Source organism: Nuphar pumila, chromosome 12 (genome assembly GCF_984573655.1).
Source record: "Nuphar pumila chromosome 12, dmNupPumi1.hap1.1, whole genome shotgun sequence".
Lineage (NCBI taxonomy): Eukaryota > Viridiplantae > Streptophyta > Magnoliopsida > Nymphaeales > Nymphaeaceae > Nuphar > Nuphar pumila.
The window spans coordinates 39,021,096-39,041,698 of record NC_143260.1 but is presented as its reverse complement, the minus strand read 5'-3'; the positions used below and the strand labels follow the sequence as shown (position 1 = coordinate 39,041,698).

Sequence of the window (20,603 nt, the reverse complement as noted above, 5' to 3'; positions counted from 1 at the left end):
AAATGTTCGGCTGCTCCCAACCTATGTGATTTACAATCTCATTGATAATCAAAATCATTTTATTTGGGGTCTCATGAGATTTCATTTCTCATGTTAGGTTTCTTGAAGAAAAGAATCTTATACAAATGAGATTTATTTTCTTTTATTTTGGTACATATATTCATTTTCTCATGTTTTCAAAAATTGGATTATGGATCATGGATTGAATCAATATTTTTTTATTTAATGACCATGAATTGGATCAAGGATTTAATCTAATGGATCATGGCTTGGTTCTATGAATTTTTTGATTTATAATGGATCATGGTTTGAGTTTGTCATATTTGGATCCAATTAGGATGAAGCTTCAATCCAATAAAGTAGTTTTAAATAAATTATGATTTTTTTTATTTACTTATGATTTAATGGATATGTACATGGTTTTTTAATGCATCATGGATTGGATTTATCAAAGTTGGATTCAGTATGGCTTAAATTTGGAATCGATTCCAACCTCCTGTGTTCCAAAAAACAAGATTTGAGATGATGGTACTAAGTTCTCAACTACGTCTAATCGAACCCACCATAAGAGAAACTATACATGAATCTTATAAGGATTACATGAACCATGCCTAGACTATACCTCGTAAAATAATATTTTGTTTATCATTTTTATAATAAAAATTTTGTGGATCTTAATTTTAGCTCGGGTTAAGTTCGGTCTAGTATAAAAATTCACAAACCATACTCGGCTCCATTTATTAACCGGACCCTTTGGGTCCGACTCTGATTCTAATCAGATCTTATTTTTCACCAAAGCCTGACCCTATAGGGTTTGGTACAGGTCGAGTTCGGGTCAAACCCGACTTGTTGACACCACTAATAATAGGCGGTTGCTCACTTGAATCCATTCCGTCGAGCTCCTCCACCTTTACCCCTTCAGCTGCATCCACACGACGCTAGTTGAGCTTGCCGTAATAGATTTCAGTAAGCTCTTCCAGCCTCCTCCCCCTTTGCTCCTTTCAAGGCTAGCGAAGCTCACCGGAATCCATTATGAATAGCTCCTCCCCTTCCACCCCACCTTGTTCGCTCTTTCAATCATGAAAAAAAAAAACAGAACCACTCCTTCCTTATTCACTCTCTCAATTATGGAAAAAAGAAAAACTCCCCCTCTATCTGTTTAGCTGATCCTTTCAATGTTAGTGGCTCATCGAAATCCATTTCGGCGAGCTCCTCCCCTCCTCGTGCAATGTACTGGAGCTCCTTCCTGCATTGTCTTCCTCAGTTGGTCATCATATAGGAGAGAAGAGGAAGCGAGAGTTGTTGCAGACTCTTGAAACACGACTCTCAGTTGTAGACCCGTGTTTCACAGGTTAAGACAATTCGTGAGAATCGAAATCTCATGGGCGCCTATGATTTTAAATCAAAGATATTTGAAATTCTCACTGACTGACATAGTTGTTAGAATTGCTCTCTCAGGTTTCTTGAGAAAGCCATTATGGTAGGAATGAACCGAACGTGCCCTAAGGGTATGTTTGATGGCTTGTTCAGGGTTGAACGAAATGAACAAAAAGAACGGAACAGAGCATTGGTTATGTTCGATCTATAACAACTGTTCTAAGTCCAACGTTTGTTTGAACCGTACTCAAATGCTATGTTCCAATTATCCGTTGTTTGATGACAATGTGCGAACAACTTAGACAATCAAGAATGATGGGTCAAAATACTTCATTTTGGACAATCAAGTATTGATTACAACTCATGAGAAAATGAAATGGGTTGAACTAAATGAACAAAAAGAACGGAACAGAGCATTGGTTATGTTCGATCTATAACAATTGTTCTAAGTCCAACGTTTGTTTAAACCGTACTCAAATGTTATGTCTCAATTATCCGTTGTTTGATGACAATGTGCGAACAACTTAGACAATCAAGAATGATGGGTCAAAATACTTCATTTTGAACAATCAAGTATTGATTACAACTCATGAGAAAATGAAATACATCAATAGAATTTTGCACCAAAGTGAAGGTTAGTTTCGAACATCATTATTGATGAGAAAATGGGGGAGGTTGTAACTGATTGAAGTAACATCTTTGTTCAACTTTTTGTGGCAATCATCAACCCATCTTTTTCATTGGAAAGCTTTATCAGCATGCCTAAAAAACTCTTGTTGATCGTCAATACAACAAACAAGAGTGGTGGTGACAATGATGATGTTAATGGTGTTTACAAAAAAACAGTTTTGAAGATACATAACTATGAATGAAGGCAATAGATTGCTCTAATAAAAAAGGATTTAGGAAAATGAAATCCACAAATGAAACCCCCAAAAAATCAATCAGTTTTAGAAGCAAAGAAAGGAAGGTCTAGCAACACATACATTCTCATCGAGGGTGACACGAAGACCAGCATCTATTTCCGAGTCTTTGTCCTGGAGCTCGTAAATCAGTCGGTCCTTCTCAAAGATCTTCTGCTTCAACCTCCACATCTCTTATTCAAGCTTTGAATTAAATATTAGGTCAAAAGTTAAGGAGCAAAATCCCAATCTTCATTGAGAGAGTCGGGCAAGAGAGAGACGCGCCATCGCTACACAGGGCAAGAGAGGGGCTCCCCTTCGCTGCACAAGAGAGAGAGGGAGGGAGTCGGGCAAGAAAGGGGCACGCCCATCGAGGCACTTTTTTTTTTAAACGTTGTTCTCCTCGTCCTGTTCTTTTCATAACAGGGGAGGGAGTGAAACCAAAATAACTATGTTTAAAGGACGCGGAGGACAGCGTTCCGCACGTTCGCCGCGTCCAACGTTTGTTAAAAATAGTGTCTTTTTATGGTTTTTGTCCCGTATAACGCGTGGGATACGTTTGGTTGCATCTCATGTGAATTGAAATCACCTGACATTGAATTCCATTTGAACGTTACCTCAAAAGCAATTAAACATTGAACTTTTTGAAAACATAATTTTAAAAGCAACCCTCGTAAAATGTAAGTTGACGCAACCCAAAAAATGAGATTTCAAAAGTGAGATCACTTTACTTTCTCATAAAATCTCGTGAGTTTTTGCACCGTTCGAAAGCAAACCAAACATTCCCTAAAAGTGTGCAATCACATTGCACTGTTCCTCTCATTTCCACACTTGGGGTGTGGGGCAAGGGAGGATAGTGTGCAGTGTGATTGCACACTTTGGGTGTGCTTCTCTTCATCATCCATCGTATAAATTTCTGCCCTTGTGTGCCATGCGTTTGAGATCTTAATGACAAGCATGGTGATATAATATACTAAAAAACTAAAATATGAAAACTATAAATATAGGCATTTACAACACCTTTTTCCAAATCCAAACATGTAAATACTTATACACAGTCATTAGAATATGAAAACTATAAATATAGGCATTTACAACACCTTTTTCCAAATCCAAACATGTAAATACTTATGCACAGTCATTAGAATATGAAAACTATAAATATAGGCATTTCCAACACCTTTTTCCAAATCCAAACATGTGAATTGGCACGGTGAATTTATTATGAATCAACCATTGGATCGTGTATTTTTTGGTGAAAAATATGATTTTTTAATGCTTGAATATTTATGAAGACTATAAACCATTGATTTTAAAAGTCTTAAAAAATCTAGTATAGCATCAAAATTGGATGATTCAATAGCGGGTTCTTATAAAACAACATGTAGAGCACATTCATACAGTTAGATTGAAAAGAAAATAACAGCAAATCTATGAAATTCGCTGTTCACACATTAGTTCCGGTATTTCCATTCCTCACATTCTAATGGCTCATACACCTACACACTTTAACATGAAAATTGCTTGTCATATAGTTAATTTTAATTAATAATTATCGTACTTTTATGTCAAATGTGCGGATGTGGTTGAGCCAGGTATGCCCGAACCAAATCAATGTCCTAAACAAACTCAATTTTGATAGACCCATGAGTTTGGATTGAATTTAAAATCTATAACTGTTTACAAATTGGTCAATTCTAAATATAAAAAATATATAGACCCGAAACCAATTAGTCCCGGCTCGCTTTCTATACCCAACCCTAATGGTTCTATGTAGTTTATAGTAGGGGTGTCAACGGGCCTGGTTTACCCGGACCCCACCCTAACTAAACCCTATAGAGTCCGGGTGTAGTGATAAATAAGAAGACCCGATTAAAACCCAGGTCCAGACCTGAAGGTCTGATAATACATGGACCCAGGTATAGTTTATGAAATTTTATACCTGACCCAGACCCGACTTGAGTTTCGATTAAGACTCGCAAATTTTCAATGTAAAAATGTTAACAAATATGGTTTTGCCGGGTATGGTCTGGGTTTGGTTCATGTAGTCCTTATCGGGTCCAGGTATGGTTTTCCTTATAGTGGACCCGATTAGACCTGGGTCTGGACCTGATATCATACCCAAAATCTGGTCCAAGTTGGGTACCACCTGGGTCTGAACCAAACTCGACCCGTTGATGCCTCTAATGCTAACACACATGGGTCCACAAATTTCAGTCATACCTAGACCAAAGTCAAATAAGATATGAATTGGGTTTATTTTTTAGACTCAATTAAAAATGGTCTACTTAAGACCTCATTAACTCATATGGGCCTTAAATTTTAGCTATACCAAAATTTGAATCAAATACTTTTTAGACATGAACCAGACTTGGATCCATACAATCAGATCCGACAAGTCATTTACTTGGGTGCATAGGATTCAAACATCAGTTGGACTCAACTTTGGTGGGTCATTTATAGGTATGCAAATGGATCAGGTTGGGACCAGCTAAATGCATAGAGAATACAGATCCGAATCGGGTCAGAATATCCAATAATCAAAATTTTGTCTACCTGGTACGGTCCGTTTGCATCCTTAACCATTTATTAGTAAGAGCTGGTTATGATTTGATCTAAGATCCTATTTGGTGTGTTCATTTTCATAGAGGATTCTCGTTAAAAAAAAACTTATTCTCAATCAAAAGGGCATGACCCGTATCCACAATGGATTGGGTCGCAGAACTGTGTAGACTGTACCCAATTAGTCTCACATCGGAACCAGTGCCCCATACTAGGGGTGGACATCAGGCCGGCCCCGTTTAGAGCTCCGCCCGTTGTGCTTTAAGTGTGGCCTAACCTGAAGATGGCACGGTTCTTGAAGGGATTGGGTTTGAAGCGCATCCCATGACCCAGCCCATTGGCCCAATGAACCAGTGTGAAGCGGGCCAGGCTTGACCCAGTCCAATTGCAACTAAATAGGTAAATAATAACTAATTAACCAATTCCCAAGTACCTAACTAATTATCTTTTTAGTTCTCATAAAATTAATGCAATTAATTAGGTAAATAATAATAGTTACCAAGTTACTATACGATTAATTGTTTTTTATATTATTACAAACTAATAAATAGCTCAAGCCTGTTAGGCCGGACTGGTATCCCATGGGCCAACCCGAACTCGGGCCCATATATATATAACTGGGCAGGTTTCGACCAGCTAGCTAATGAGCCCGGGCCTAAAACCTTGACCCAAACCTGGCCCGTGGCAGGCCAGTCAACTTAGCCCATTGGGTTGTCTGACCCGTTGCCCAAACCTACCAGACAAGCCTTGAGTGGGTGAGCAACAACTGTCATGATATTTGTTCAAAATATCACTATAATTTAACATATTGAAAATCTCAACACAACTGATGTTTATTTTCTAAATTTGAGAGGAAAATATTTTTAATATATTTACACATTACAGCTTCCTTTATAGTAACGTTTTATTTTTAAGGTCCACCTGATACAGGTTCTAACTCAATTTGACCTAAATTAGGTTCAATCCGTTATTAGCTTAGACCTTGTCGTTTTTCTACTCCGATAAGTTCTGCACGAGATGCTCTTGGTTATTACCGTATTGAACGTAAATATGTATCGACTACAACCTATGAGTGCCTCAGACGTTGTGCTGAGTCAATGACGACAAATTTTGGTAGATTTGTATATCGTTCTCTCTCTTTCAAGTTCTTTGGTGAATTAATTGTCGTATATGGTGAGGTTTTTCTTACTGTACACCTTTCTAAAATAATATTGTGTCATAGTCATTGCTTTATGCTCTCTAAGGTATAGCAGGTTTGTTGTGGTGTTCACACGTGTACCATTGCAACTATCGCTCGGTAATTATGGTAAACTAAGTGCAATAGGGTCATAGTCATTGGTTTATGTCCTCTAAGATACTGCAAGCTTGCTTAAGTGTCCACGCACGTATCCTTATGACTACTTCTCTATTTACTCTCTCTCTCTCTCTCTATATATATATATATATACATATATTTTGCTTTACACAATTTACTTAACTTCATGCATGGTTTCATTCACCGGTCCTTGCTTTACTTACTTTACTTTGCCATCATGTTGTTATATGCACAAGCACTTGCTTTTATTAAATATAGTTACGTTATAATAAGTGTATAAATTATGACTGATCCATGTCGTCAAAACAATTCCAAATGCCATATCTCGTTCAAAATATTGTTTGGCCAAAAAAACTCATATTGTAAAGGTTTTTGGATTTACACAAAACCATAATTACTTAAACATCTAAGTCACAATGTATGACCTAACTAAAGCCTAGGTTTTTAATAAACCATAAAAAATGCAAAGTACGCACAACAATTTGCATCTATCAAAAAATAAATGTTATGGTTTTTTCATTAAATAAATGAGATGTTGCCAAATTTTTTGACAAGATACTCTCCAAGAAAAAAGGAATGACATACTTTCTCTTTTAAACAATAAAGATGCTGCTAAAATTTCTCGCAAAATACTCACCTATACTAGTATGAATGATACAATGATGCCCTCTTTGTTGGAACCATGCCTGAATGGCTCATTCTATTTTCGCCTTCAAGGGCACTGTACTCGTAATGATCGATGTGCAAAAGTAACTTTTACACCTTATTGGGCAAGTGCTTGAAGAGGCTAAATATGTCGAAGTGCCAATCAAAAATGATCATTGTTTATGCATACCTCAGTAAAACACTATACAATAATAACACTCATAAGTGTTGTTGTGTTCGAGTTAGTTATCCACCCACAAGGGGTGAAGTGCTCATGAAGGTTGTAGATGCCAGAAGCAAGATTATAATGCATATAAACAAACATAAAGGTAGTTCCTGGTCACACAGGAACCAATCCATACTTCATAAAATTGAGTGAGGTTGGGTTCATATTTTTTTTTTTTGCATAATGCACTTAATTGCTTGTGTGACACTAGACGTCCTAATAAGTAAGATTTTGTCGTCGAACCTCTTCAAAATTTCACGCTTATCGAGAGAGACAATGATGATACCACCTTAAATGATATAAATGATATTATGAACCAAAAAGTTAAGTCGGTCTCTCATCACTCAAAGGTTAGGAGGTTGGGTTATCCTTAAGTTATAGGGATTGAACTTCGCTATTGTAGTAGAATTATGAATTTAAACCGCCCTAGTGGGGTTTATCTCTCCATGAAAATTATCGCCTTGCTATGAATAGATAGGGTCATCAGGCCTTTTACGGTGTATAAAAATCCATAGAATAATAAACACTCATACGACTTTGCTAATGCCAAAATCAAGCTTCTCCCGCATACTAAGAAGTGAACGGTTAATATTGAAACAATGCATTAGCTATAGATACAATGATAAATGAATGAATGTGTGCTAGTGTTACTCATATATCACCTTGTGTAAGGATTGATCTCGGTACACAATTGGACTGATCAGGCAAAAGACCCAAATTGTATCTGCATGGCTAAGCTAAGCTCGAGTAGCTCTTGCTTCTATCAATGAGATACTGATACGCTAAGTTATAGAAACTTGATTTACGATGTTTCTAATTGCTGTCATAAAGTGACTTTTCATGTCTTCAAGGTATTATACTTATTAGAATTGAAATATTTTCCTACTAGACCAAGAATAGTTCTCACACTATTTTATGGGGGCTACAGGTATTGAACCTGCGGTGTGATATGCAGAGCAATGTAGCATCATGATCCAGGGTTTTTCTAGGTTGTGTTGGATATTTCGTTTATAAACCCAGTTTTATAGAGTACTTCTTTACCAAGCAGTAACTTTGTAATAAATAATTATTTTTAGTTTGCTTAAATGAAATATTTTGGTAGACAATAAATGAGTGACCAGATACTTGTGACTTGCTTGACATCCTCTAAAACTGCCAACTAACTATCGTATGTTTTTGCTTTTAAAACATTTTAGAAATTTCATTGTAAAGAAAAAAAAATCATGAAATTTGGACAAAGCTTTATTTTAGAAATTTGAGGCATTACAATATAAACAACTAATTTTGTTGATAAGTAGGTAAGAAGAAAATATATATGGATTTCTCAAGCAAAAATCAACATCAATTAATTGTCAAACCTAGCTCAGGTGATAGCAATTACAAATTATGATTTTGATTTTTTGCCATTGTTGGATGCAAACTCTATTTTGCCATGTGTATCCCATTTCAAGCAGACCAATATCAAGTATTGGTATGAAACTAGTTTGACAACAGATAAGAAACTAATTTATAAATGTATATGAAACTTGTCATTAAACATATAGGAAGTCAGTTCCTTGTACAAGTGAGACTAGTACCAATCTTGATTTCATTTATGGTGGTAACAAACAATGTATCCCTTTAAAATAAGGTAAGACATTAGATAATATAACCCCAACGGCTCCTCCTATACTAATTTTATTTATGTTGATTCTTGACATGCTAGGAAAACTCCAGTGAGATTATAATGGCCAAATCTATTCTTTGCAAGTGCTAGTGGATTTTTAGAATTCATTTGTTTTTTTTTTTTGTGAAACAACATGAAGGTGATTTTCCCTAAATGTTTCTATTAATGCTTAAACATTTTGCTATGTTGTTGATCTTATCGAGTGATGCCCAAGACCTATTATATATTATATGTTGTTTTATAATTGTTAAATGAATCTCTACCATGCTGAATCGTGCATGCTAAGAAGTCATGCACTATGTTGCATAAGAATGTGCATTATGAATAATTAAGCATGCCCTTAAGATAAGATTAAGGCATATATGAACTCAATGAATATGCATGATAGTGAATGAAATTATGCATGCTACCTATATATGTTTGAAAGAATGTGAACATGTAAATTAATGCATGCATGATAACAATGTGAAAGGGCATGTATGATCGTGTAACATGTTCAATGAGCCTAATGAGGTAAAATTTACAGCCTCAAGTTGTGATTTTATATTGTTATGTATCAAATATGTGATATGGGATGTATAAATCACTCGTGAGTGGGTTTGGGTTCAATGGAACCATGAGTGCTTGCTGAGCATTAAAAAAAAACATAGTAAAACATGTAGATAATCTTAGCCTCAAGAAAACATAGCTCAAAGTTACCCAAATGTAGGGTTTGGACTTTAGCTTTGGCTAATGCCTGACCTAACCCATGTCCTAATTTATATTGATACCATCAAGAGACTTCAATTACTCCCATTGAAACTGCCATCGTAGGTTGTTTATTGTTTTTAATCAAAATATAATTTTTATGCTTTTATATCAATTTCATGATTGATATTTGAGAAGGCATGAAAACTATCATGCTCGTAGTTGTGTACATTTTCTATAAATTGGCCAACATTTACATCATCAACGGTATTAGCTTGAGAATGTTTTATTTTTGTTTGGTTAATGTCTTAAGCTGTTTTGCTTTTAAGACTATGTTTGAGAGCCTTGTAATGGGATGGAAACATGTCTTGAGTGTGTTGTTAAAATATCGTTTTGCCAATGTGTGATGTGGAGAGATGAAGGTGTCAAAAGCATCTTATAGTGAAAAGTGTTGAATTATAGCATTAGGCCTGCCAACACCAGTCCCAATACATTATTTCAACATGCCACTGCTCTCAAATAGCAATAGAGCATGAGAGAATGTCGGTAACCGCATCACAACCCCCTATTCAAGGCTCCCAAACATAGCCTACATGTAGCTAAACATTGGTCTATTGTTATAGCTATAAGTTGTGAAATTATGTAATATTTTGATTTTCTTAGTATTTCTTTTATGAGAATATATATATATATATATATATATATCATTATTCTTATAACATAAATGATGCCATAAAATCTATAAAAGTTCAAACAATTGTCAAGGAAAACACATACAAAATTTTGTTACACCAACCTTGTGAAAATGAATTTCAGAAAAGAGATATCAAGCCTAGAGGCACGTTCTTAAGATCGCTATCTTTAGAACTTCAATCGCCCCACTCCGGGAAGACCGAAGATGCGAAAATGGGTTTGATGCGACTGAGTTCCCAGGATACAACTAGGCTTGAACCTCCAGAGAGTCACTGCTTCGCAAGGACAAATGATCTCTACCACACTTGTACTCTGCAAGCCAAATCGAGAAGAAGGAAGAAGAAGATTTTGGAGAGTCGTAAAATTCTTGTCTCTCAAAAGACGAAAATAGAAGATATTTATAAACTTTTAGAGAAACCAAAACGTTTTGCGATAAATGAGATTAATGGCCATAAATCTGACGGTTTGAAAATATGACGAAAAAGTACCTGAACGGTCACCCACCTTTGACTGTCAATCAAAAGCCTCCAAAACCGCCCAACAGTCACAATGCTACATTAACTCGATATGCATGCAACTTAAAGCTTTTCAAACAGCCAAATAACTCAAACCGAAAAGCAAAACGGATATTTTCACCTCATAAGCACCTCGCACCGCTGGGAGCGTGCGAAGTGCAAAGTGCGCTATCAAAATGCCACATTGTGCCTAAAGCACCCTTGTGCACGCACGCGCGTGCGTGCATGTGCGCGAACGGTGCGTCCATTGCTGTACGATGCGCAGCAACGTCCGCAATCCACCTAAAGAATCAAGGCCTACCAAAGTAAAGAATAGATAACAAATTCTCTTTTTAAACCTCTTGAAAAACTTTTCTCTCTTAGATATGGGACTAAACTTTTTCAAAACTCTTTTGGTAGTAATCATCAGTATTTTAAAACTTTCCTAACAATCCCCCACTAGTTTTAAAATATATTTGGCTTGCATAGAAACTTATGCATTAGTGAGAGTGTCTGCATGACTTGAACCCCCACTATTTGAAAGAAAACCTAAATTAACCAAGGTGCTAAGTGGACTTACCTTGAACTTAGCTCCTTATATTGTTAACGGAGTTTTCAATCATACATAGGTTTCCAAAAGTACGATTGTGTGGATTTCATCACATTTAGAGCCTTGTGCTTTTTTGGATTCATGAGTGCTCTAGAGAATTGCCAATTCTCATAAGAAACGGCTCACATTTCTACACTCATATATGTGAGTTTGTCTAGGTGTACTGTAACTCACACCTTAGCCTTAAGGCCTATAAACTCATTGAGAGCTATTAGCGCAACCCTCATATTAGTTACAACTCATGAGCACACATCAGTAATGGGCTTACATAAATATGCTCAATATCTGTCATTCACAAATTTGTTTCCCATTGAACCTATGCATGTGGGATCTCCAGCGCTCTAGGTTGGGTATCCTTAGGTGATGACTTAATTGGCTTAATTCCCATTCCCCTCGATGTTTTATTGATGACATCTCTCGAAAGGCCTTTCATAAATGGGTCTGCCAAATTTTGACATGACTTCACATATTTCAATGAAATAATATTGTCATTAATCATTTATCTTATAAAACTGTGTCTTAGACTAATATGTCTAGACTTTCCATTGTATTTCATATTACCTACTTTACATATAGCTGATTGGCTATCACAAAACATTGAAATAGCAGGTATAGGCTTCTCACCTAGTGGAATATCCACTAGCATATTTTTAAGCCATTCAGCTTCTCTACAAGCAGATGCCAAAGCAATAAACTCATATTTCATTGTAGAATGAGTTATATAGGTCTGTTTCTTAGACCCCCATGCAACTGCTCCTCCTCCAAGGGTAAAAACCCAACCACTCATAAACTTGGAATCTTCAATGTCAGTATTCCAACTTGCATCACTATACCCTTCAATAACAGCAGGAAACTCGGTATAGTGAATTCCATAGTCTAAAGTATGCTTTAGATATCTAAGAATCTTGTTCACTGTATTCCAGTGTTGATGACCAGGATTATTAGTGTATCTACACACTTTACTCATTGCATAGGCAATGTCAGGCCTTGTGCAGTTCATTGCATACATAAGGCTACCTACAACACTTGCATATTTTAATTGTTTAACACTAGCACCATCATTAGGAGTCAATTTCATATTTGGATCATATGGGGTGCATGCTGGTGAACTATTAAGATATCCATACTTTGTAAAAATTTTCTCAATATAATGTGATTGACATAATACAATGTCATTTTTATTTCTTATAATTTTGATTCATAAAATAACATCTGCAACACCCAAGTCTTTCATACAAAACAAAGAAGATAAAAATCTTTTTGTTTGATTTATGCATTCACTATTGTTACCCAAAATAAGCATATCATCAACATATAAACAAATAATAATAATTGAGCTGCTATCTACTTTACTGTAGAAACATTTGTCCGCATCATGAATTTTAAAACCATTATGCACCAGAGAACTATCAAATTTTTCATGCCATTGCTTAGGGGCTTGCTTTAATCCATACAAGGATTTCTCAAGTTTGCAAACCTTGCGCTCTTGCCCTAGCACTACAAAACCTTCAGGTTGCTCCATATACATCTCTTCATCTAATTCTCCATTCAAAAAGGTCATTTTCACGTCCATTTGATGAATTTGAAGCTTATATATGGCAGCCATGGCAATTAGAGTTCTAATAGTGGATATTCTGGTTAGAGGAGCAAAAGTATCAAAATAATCAATACCTTCTTTTTTGTTTAAAGCCTTTTGCAACCAAACGTGCTTTAAATTTATCGATTATACCATCAGCTTTTAATTTCTTTTTGAAAATCCATTTGCAACCAATAGTTTTGCAACCAACAGGTAAATCCACTAATTTTCATACATTATTAGACATAATTGATTCTATTTCATCATTAATAGCTTCTCTCCAAAAGGCAGCATCTTGAGAAGACGTAGCCTCTTGAAAAGACACAGAATCATTCTCAATTAGAAATGTATAAAAGTCAGAACCAAAATTAGTTGGTTTTCTAATGCGTTTACTGAGTCTAACTTCAGTTTTTGGTTCATCGACACAATCATTAGAATATTCAATCATGTCATTTGCAGGAAGTTCATCTACTATAATCCGTCTGCCATCAAGAAGAGAATCAAATGCATTTTTGTGTTCTATGAAAGATGCATCTCTAGATTCTACAATAACATCATTAACAATGTCCAAAAATCTATATGCTTTACTATGTTCAGTATACCCAATAAAAGCACATTTAAATGCTTTAGGTCCAACCTTCTTCCTTTTATTTTCTGGAATTTTAACATATGCTAAACAACCCCAAACACGAAAATAACTAAGATTAGGTTTCTTACCAAAACACAATTCATAAGGTGATTTATCAAATTTGGAATAAGAAACTCGATTGAGAATATAACAAGCAGAAAGTATAGCCTCTCCCCATAAGTTGGAATGTAAACCCGTATTAAGCAGCATAGCATTCATCATTTCTACAAGTGTTCTGTTTTTCCTTTCTGCTACTCCATTCTGTTCAGGAGTTCTAGGAGCTGACGTTTGATGGATAATACCATTATCTTCACGGAATTTATCAAATTCTCCACCTAAGTATTCACCTCCTCTATCTGTTCTTAAATGTACAATCTTTGTTTTAAACCTATTTTGTACTTCAGCCAGATAAAGAAGAAATTTGGAAAATGCTTCACATTTATGTTTCAACAAATAAACATAACAAAATTTTGAGTAATCATCTATAAAGGTAATAAAGTACCTATTGCCACCATGACTCAAAACATTATCCATCGTACACACATCAGAATGCACTAATTCAAGCAATTTATAATTCTTTTATACACTAGGAAATGAGAGTCTAGTTAGCTTAGTTTGAATGCATGTCTCACACTTATGTTTATGTTCTATTCTCACATGACACAGAAGAAGACCAAAGTTATTCATATTATGAATGCAACGAGAATTTATATGTCATAATCGTGAATGCCAAGGAAAATAGGAGTCAACCATATAAACAGAAGTAGTAGTTTCATTTATGCTCATCTTGAACATACCACCAGTGGCAAATCCTTTTCCTACAAAGATTTTTCCTTTGGTCACAGTTACAATCCCAGACTCAATAACAATCTTAAAACCATTTCTTGTCAGGAGATCTGCACAGATTAAATTTTTTCAAACTTCTGGAGCATAGTGGACATTCTCAAGTGTTAGGACTTTCCCGGAGGTGAACTTAATTTTCACACTCCCTTTTCCCAGCACTTTAGTTGAGGAAGAATTTCCCATAAAGAGATTGCATCCCTCCCCCACTACTTCATACGACTTGAACAAGTTCCTGTCGTTTGCCACATGAACAGTGCTTCCAGTGTCCAGGTACCAGTCCTTATTTGCAGCCACCATAAAGGTTTCAGAGATTACAACAACCAGCCTCTTCTCTGACTCATTTGGCTTAGGACCAGTCCTCTTCCGTTCTCTGCATTCTCTAGCAAAATGGCCAAACTTGCCACAAACATAACAACTAATTTTCTTTTTATCAGTTGGCTTTTTCCCTTTCACAAAATTCTTTTTGAATTTATGGGTTTTCATGATTTTGCCACCCTTGTTACTAACAAAATTCACTTTAGGATAACCTTCTTTAGGACTCGAATTCTTTTTGTCACGAAGACGAGTCTCTTCCTCAATTCGGATGTCCCTAAGAAGGCCATCTAAAGTGATTTTCTCATTTTTATGTTTTAGGTGATTCCTATATTCTTTCCAGGAATCCGGCAGCTTCCCAATGGTGACAGCAACTTGGAAGTCATCGTCAAGATACATACCTTCTCCTTTGATCTTATATGCCAGTATTTGCATCTCATGAATTTGAGCAAGTATAGGCTTATCATCAACAATAGAAAAATTAACATACTGATCTACAATAAACTTTTTGTTACCAACATCTTCTGCATTGTACTTGATCTCGAGAGCATTCCACAATTCTTCAGCTGACTCCAATGGTGAATACAAGTCAAAGAGAGAATCGGCTAAAGTGTTGAGGATATGCCCTTTGCATCGATAGTTGTCAGTAAACCACTTCTCTCGATCTTTCTTCTGTTCTTCTGTCTCAACTTCTCCAGCAGCGACAGAGGGACAGGGCTTTTTGAGAACATAGTCAATATGTAGCTCGGATAGCAAGAAAGAGACCTTTGATTGCCACCGCTTGAAGTTTGACCCATCAAATCGATCGAGTTTTTCAAGGTCACGGCTAAGCAGATTGATGGAGTTGGATGTCGAACAAGAGGCCATATTGAAGTTCTAAAATTGTTACACCAACCTTGTGAAAATGGATTTCAGAAAAGAGATATCAAGCCTAGAGGCACGTTCTTAAGATCGCTATCTTTAGAATCGCCCCACTCCGGGAAGACCGAAGATGCGAAAATGGGTTTGATGCGACTGAGTTTCCAGGATACAACTAGGCTTGAACCTTCAGAGAGTCACTGCTTCGCAAGGACAGATGATCTCTACCACACTTGTACTCTGCAAGCCAAATCGCGAAGAAGGAAGAAAAAGATTTTGGAGAGTCGTAAAATTCTTGTCTCTCAAAAGACGAAAATAGAAGATATTTATAAACTTTTAGAGAAACCAAAACGTTTTTCGATAAATGAGATTAATGGCCATAAATCTGACGGTTTGAAAATAGGACGAAAAAGTACCTGAACGGTCACCCACCTTTGACTGTCAATCAAAAGCCTCCAAAACCGCCCAACAGTCACAATGCTACATTAACTCGATATGCATGCAACTTAAAGCTTTTCAAACAGCCAAATAACTCAAACAAAAAAGCAAAATGAATATTTTCACCTCATAAGCACCTCGCACCGCTGCGAGCGTGCGAAGTGCAAAGTGCGCCATCAAAATGCCACATTGCGCCTCAAGCGCCCTTGCGCACGCACGCGCGCGCGAACGACGCGTCCGTTGCTGCACGATGCGCAGCAACGTCCGCAATCCACCTAAAGAATCAAGGCTTACCAAAGTAAAGAATAGATAACAAATTCTCTATTTAAACCTCTTGAAAAACTTTTCTCTCTTAGATATGAGACTAAACTTTTTCAAAACTCTTTTGGTAGTAATCATTAATATTTTAAAACTTTCCTAACAAATGTTGGTATCCATGTCTATTAAAAAATCATACCAAAACAGATGCAAATTTCAATAAAAAAGTACAAAAAACTTTCGAGGGCTTTGCATACCCGTACTCGGACTAGTCTCTACCAACTATGTTTTTTGTTGTTGAATTTGATAGATGTTCGGATATGATGTATATATGAATCCAATTACATGTAAAAAGATTGGATTTACCTTTTACACCTTTATTATCAATTTGTTTAGCCAATTAGTTGATTTTGGTTTTGGAATAAGCAATAATAAACAAATTCTTAAAAAAGATGGTTTTATGAACAAAATTACCAATAAAAATGATAAAGAACAAAACCACACAAATTTCCACGATAAACAGCCATTGAAAACACAAATATCGCGTTTAAAACACACTATTTATGCTTTTAGTGAAAATCATGATATTTTTGAAAACATCATGAGAAATTACCGTTTAAAAAGTTCATATAATTCCTCACGATATTTTTCACTAATTTTCATAAATATCGGCATATATGTCACACTGCACCTAGGGGTGGGCAACCGGCCGGCGGCCTGATGGGCCAAACTGACCCAGCCCGCCACGAGCTGGGTTTGGGCCAAGGTTTTAGGTCGGGGCTTGTTAGGTACCGGGCTGAAATCTGTCCCATTATATAAGTGGACTTGGTTTTGGCCGGCCCGCGGGCTGCCAAGCCGGCTTGATGGGCATGATTTATTTATTAATGTGTTAATAATATAAAATTTTTAAAATTAACTATTGTAGTAACTATTACTATTTACCTAACTGGTTAGGTTACTATTTACAAATGAATTTGGGTCGGGCCACGCCGTACCCAACCCACTGGATCAATGGGCCTGGGCCTGGGCTTACTCTTCAAACTCCAGCCCGGTAGGAACCGGGCCAAAACCCTGCCCGTTGGTAAACTAGCCACACTTAAAAGCCTGGCGGACCGGGCTCTAAACAGGCCCGGCCCGATGCTCACCCCTAACTGCACCCGGCACGCCATGACCAAGCCGACTCGTTTACCGTCTCAAAGAAGCCCAACTCGTCAGCCCAGCGTAACGATTCGAGATGCAAGAACAACGTACGCGTGCGGCGTGCCTTGGAAGCTAACTTCCCATTCATCCCTTCCATCACTTCGACTATAAATACCCCAAAAGGGCGGCAAAGAGTTCAAATACGAAGCAGTGAGGGCGGCACCGAGGCCGTCTCCCTCCGTTATCACTTCTTGCTCCATGGTAAATACGTGCCCTAGTTTCGTCGGAAAATGGCGTCACAGGAAGGAGAGTCAAAGGGTTTCAGCCTTCGGATCGTTTCTCACGATTATTACATGGCTCCTCCGATACCAGATTTCGATGTTTCATACAGCAGCTTCCAAGGTAATCATTTATTGACCTAATTGCTGGAATTCGCTGTTTTTTCATTGATATTCTTTGCTGATATGAATCGTTTTTTGTCGACGCTAACACGAATTCGGTTTCGTATTCGATTCGGGCGTGCAATTGAATTGGCGATGCACGTTATCTGTGGTAATTTGCAGGCCAGAGTGCGTCCGAAGCTCCTGTGATAAGGATTTACGGGTCGACGCTCTCTGGACAGAAAACTTGCTTGCATGTTCATGGGGTACAAATCCTGTTTTCTTTCCTTCCTGCCTGATTTATAGTTACGTGATTTCTTCGCGTGCGTGTGTATGTGTGTATTGTTGAAGTTTGAATTGTTGCGACAATGTGTTTTTTTTTCTCATTGATACCGAAATCAGTGTTGAAATTTGAATTCTTGCGACAATGCGTTTTTGCTCCCATTGATACCGAAACAGTTGTTCACTCATCTGCACTAAGAACTTTATGCACGTTGAACGGACACGTCACACACATATATGTATGCAAGTCTGTGTTGCACATCTGCGTGTGCGCAATACAAGGCTACAAGCACAAACAGACCACAAATGGATGACTGTTCTTGAACTTAAAAGCGACCTTTTGGCATGACAAAACGAGAACGAGATACTGCCTGGATATGTCAGTACGGATCGGGAGGTGTAATGATAATTGAGTTTTACCATTGAATGTGGCTCGGCCACAATCCGAACATATTGGACATACCATTGGAGCTATATGCAGCTCGATGAGAAGGTCTTTTGGATATAAATTTTGATCTGATTATCTGTTCAACATTTACTGCTTTTGCGTAGTATGCTTGTCACTAACTTTGGTTTGATACAATTTCAGGTTTTACCATATCTGTATGTGCCTTGTTCTGACGCTCTTGCTCAAAGTTCTCAAGAAGGTGAGCATCGTGATCTGATCTATTGGTTTCAACTTATTTCTGCTTCAAGGTTTTAGGCTTTCTAAAATTCGACTAGGATGTTTTTAGGTCCTTAGGACTTCCCCAGTTCCCTTGTCAGTTATGGTGATCCCAAGATTATGATCTTGGTCTTGAGACATTGATAAGATCTGTGTAGTGTTCTTGGATGCATTGCATGTCTTAGTAGGATGGTTTGCTAGATGATTGATGTTTCAGATTCTTGTTGATTTAGTGACTTATTTTTTGGTTTTGTGTGTGTGTGGTGGTGGGGGTTACAGTTTGGTCAGGTTAGCAGGCCATATTCTATATTTCAAAATTGGCGGTTGTGTTTCTAGATTAATGATTCTATATTCTATTGAACATCGTTTAGCAGTTAAATTATGTTTATTCCATGGAGCTGATTTGCCTAACAATGAAGTTCGTGTGCTGAGGTCAAGTGGAAAGCTTATCACATGAACTGTCTGATCTATGAATAATTGTCTTTGGAAACCTTGTTATCTTTAAAGAATTTTATCGTTTATTTTATGTTATTTAGTGGCATGCATTTGTAATTATGCTTCAACCTTCTAATGTAATGTACATCTGCTTACAGGTCAGCCTTACACCTATCTTTTTGCTTCTGCAATTGAGAAAGCTTTAAAGGTGAGCTTGGCAACATCTGTTTGGACCAAGTCCATAATGAACTGTTCTTATTACCAACATGATAAGGTTTAATTTTTATTGTCCCAATTGATTGATGATGGCTCTCAATGGCCATAAGAATTGATTTTTGTTGTTTTGACAGTTGGGAAGTTCGTATGGGTCAAAACGACAACATGTGCATAGCTGCAAGCTTGTAACAGCCAAGCGATTTTATGGCTATCATTCATCCGATGAGCCCTTTATCAAGATTTACTTGTATCCGCATAATCTATTGCAGAGCTCTGGCTTTTGAGTGTTTTATTTGTACTTGTTATACCTACAAGTCTTCATTTACTCTGTTTACGAAACTGTTTAGTTTTCTAACAAAGGGGAGCATTACTTGATTTGACCTAGGGATATAATGTGTAAAAGTATCTAGTGAATGCCTTAATCCTGTTTCAGATACTATCCTCATGAAGTTTCTCATGTGGCTTCTCTCTTACTGGTACACGTTTCTGGATCTACTTGTATTCACTCAGTCACATATTAGCTTATATGCAATTTAGTATGCTCATGGCTTGTACTGCTTGAAGTTTATGACATCTTTGATTCTGTCTGTTGTAACTATAGATCTCTCCTCCCCTATATGTATGTATATTGGAGGCTTCTTTCACTCTTTTTGTTTTGAAGAGCAAAATACAAAATGTATTGTCATTATTAGTGGGATTGCCTGCCATGCATGACTACATGTTTTTTTCCTCTAGGTTAATGGATTAATATGTCGGTAATTATGCCAAAATCTTATAGACATGGAAATTATATATGTCATGTGAAATGGGAAAACATTATAAGTATTGATTTTGCTTGCAATTGATCTGGGATTATCATGAAAATGGAGTGTACTTGGAAAGAAGCTGATGTAGATGAGGTAAGATTGCCTTCTCTTCATGTCCTGTCTACTTGGACCCTATCCTGTCATTCATGAACTTTTCAATGCAGGGAAACAATCATCGACTTTCTTTCGTTGAAGAAGCATAGGTTGCAAATATTGAAAGTTGATGTTGCTCTGGAAGACATGGTCATGTAAAGTTTGTGATTTTTTAACTAGATCTTCCAAGAACTTATAATACTCTTCTCATTCTATGAGACTGGAGTACCTAGAGATGTAGTTTGACCAGTAATTCATCTGTAACTGTCTAGTGCTCCACAGTGAAGGAGATTTGTGCTTGTAATTCTGGACTTCTTTTTGAATAATTGAGAATTTGGTATTTGTGTCTGTTGCATCGAACAATTGATACAATTCCAGGGTGCTAGAATCATCAAGTTATTAGCTATTGAAAGAGTAGTGGTGAAGGTTTCAATATCTCTTGATCCATGCAGTTAAGCAGTTTTTCAATCATTATTTTGCTACCTCCTTGTACACAG

The 20,603-nt window shown here is 36.8% G+C and overlaps 1 protein-coding gene across 2 annotated transcripts; it reads left to right on the top strand.

Annotated features, from left to right (window-relative positions):
• Positions 1-17,450: 17,450 nt before the first annotated feature.
• On the top strand, positions 17,451-20,344 carry LOC149820785 (DNA polymerase zeta catalytic subunit-like). Of its 2 annotated transcripts, XM_089983510.1 has the most exons (7): positions 17,451-17,632; positions 17,794-17,876; positions 18,482-18,539; positions 19,150-19,199; positions 19,342-19,454; positions 19,641-19,683; positions 20,178-20,344. In XM_089983510.1, exons 1-7 carry the CDS (start codon positions 17,521-17,523, stop codon positions 20,214-20,216), a joined length of 498 nt encoding a protein of 165 aa, XP_089839636.1. In that variant the 5' UTR covers positions 17,451-17,520; the 3' UTR covers positions 20,217-20,344. The 2 variants fall into 2 exon arrangements, with proteins under 2 accessions (XP_089839636.1, XP_089839635.1); XM_089983509.1 differs by lacking the exon at positions 20,178-20,344 and having other exon boundaries at positions 19,641-20,127.
• The last annotated feature ends 259 nt before the right edge of the window (positions 20,345-20,603 follow it).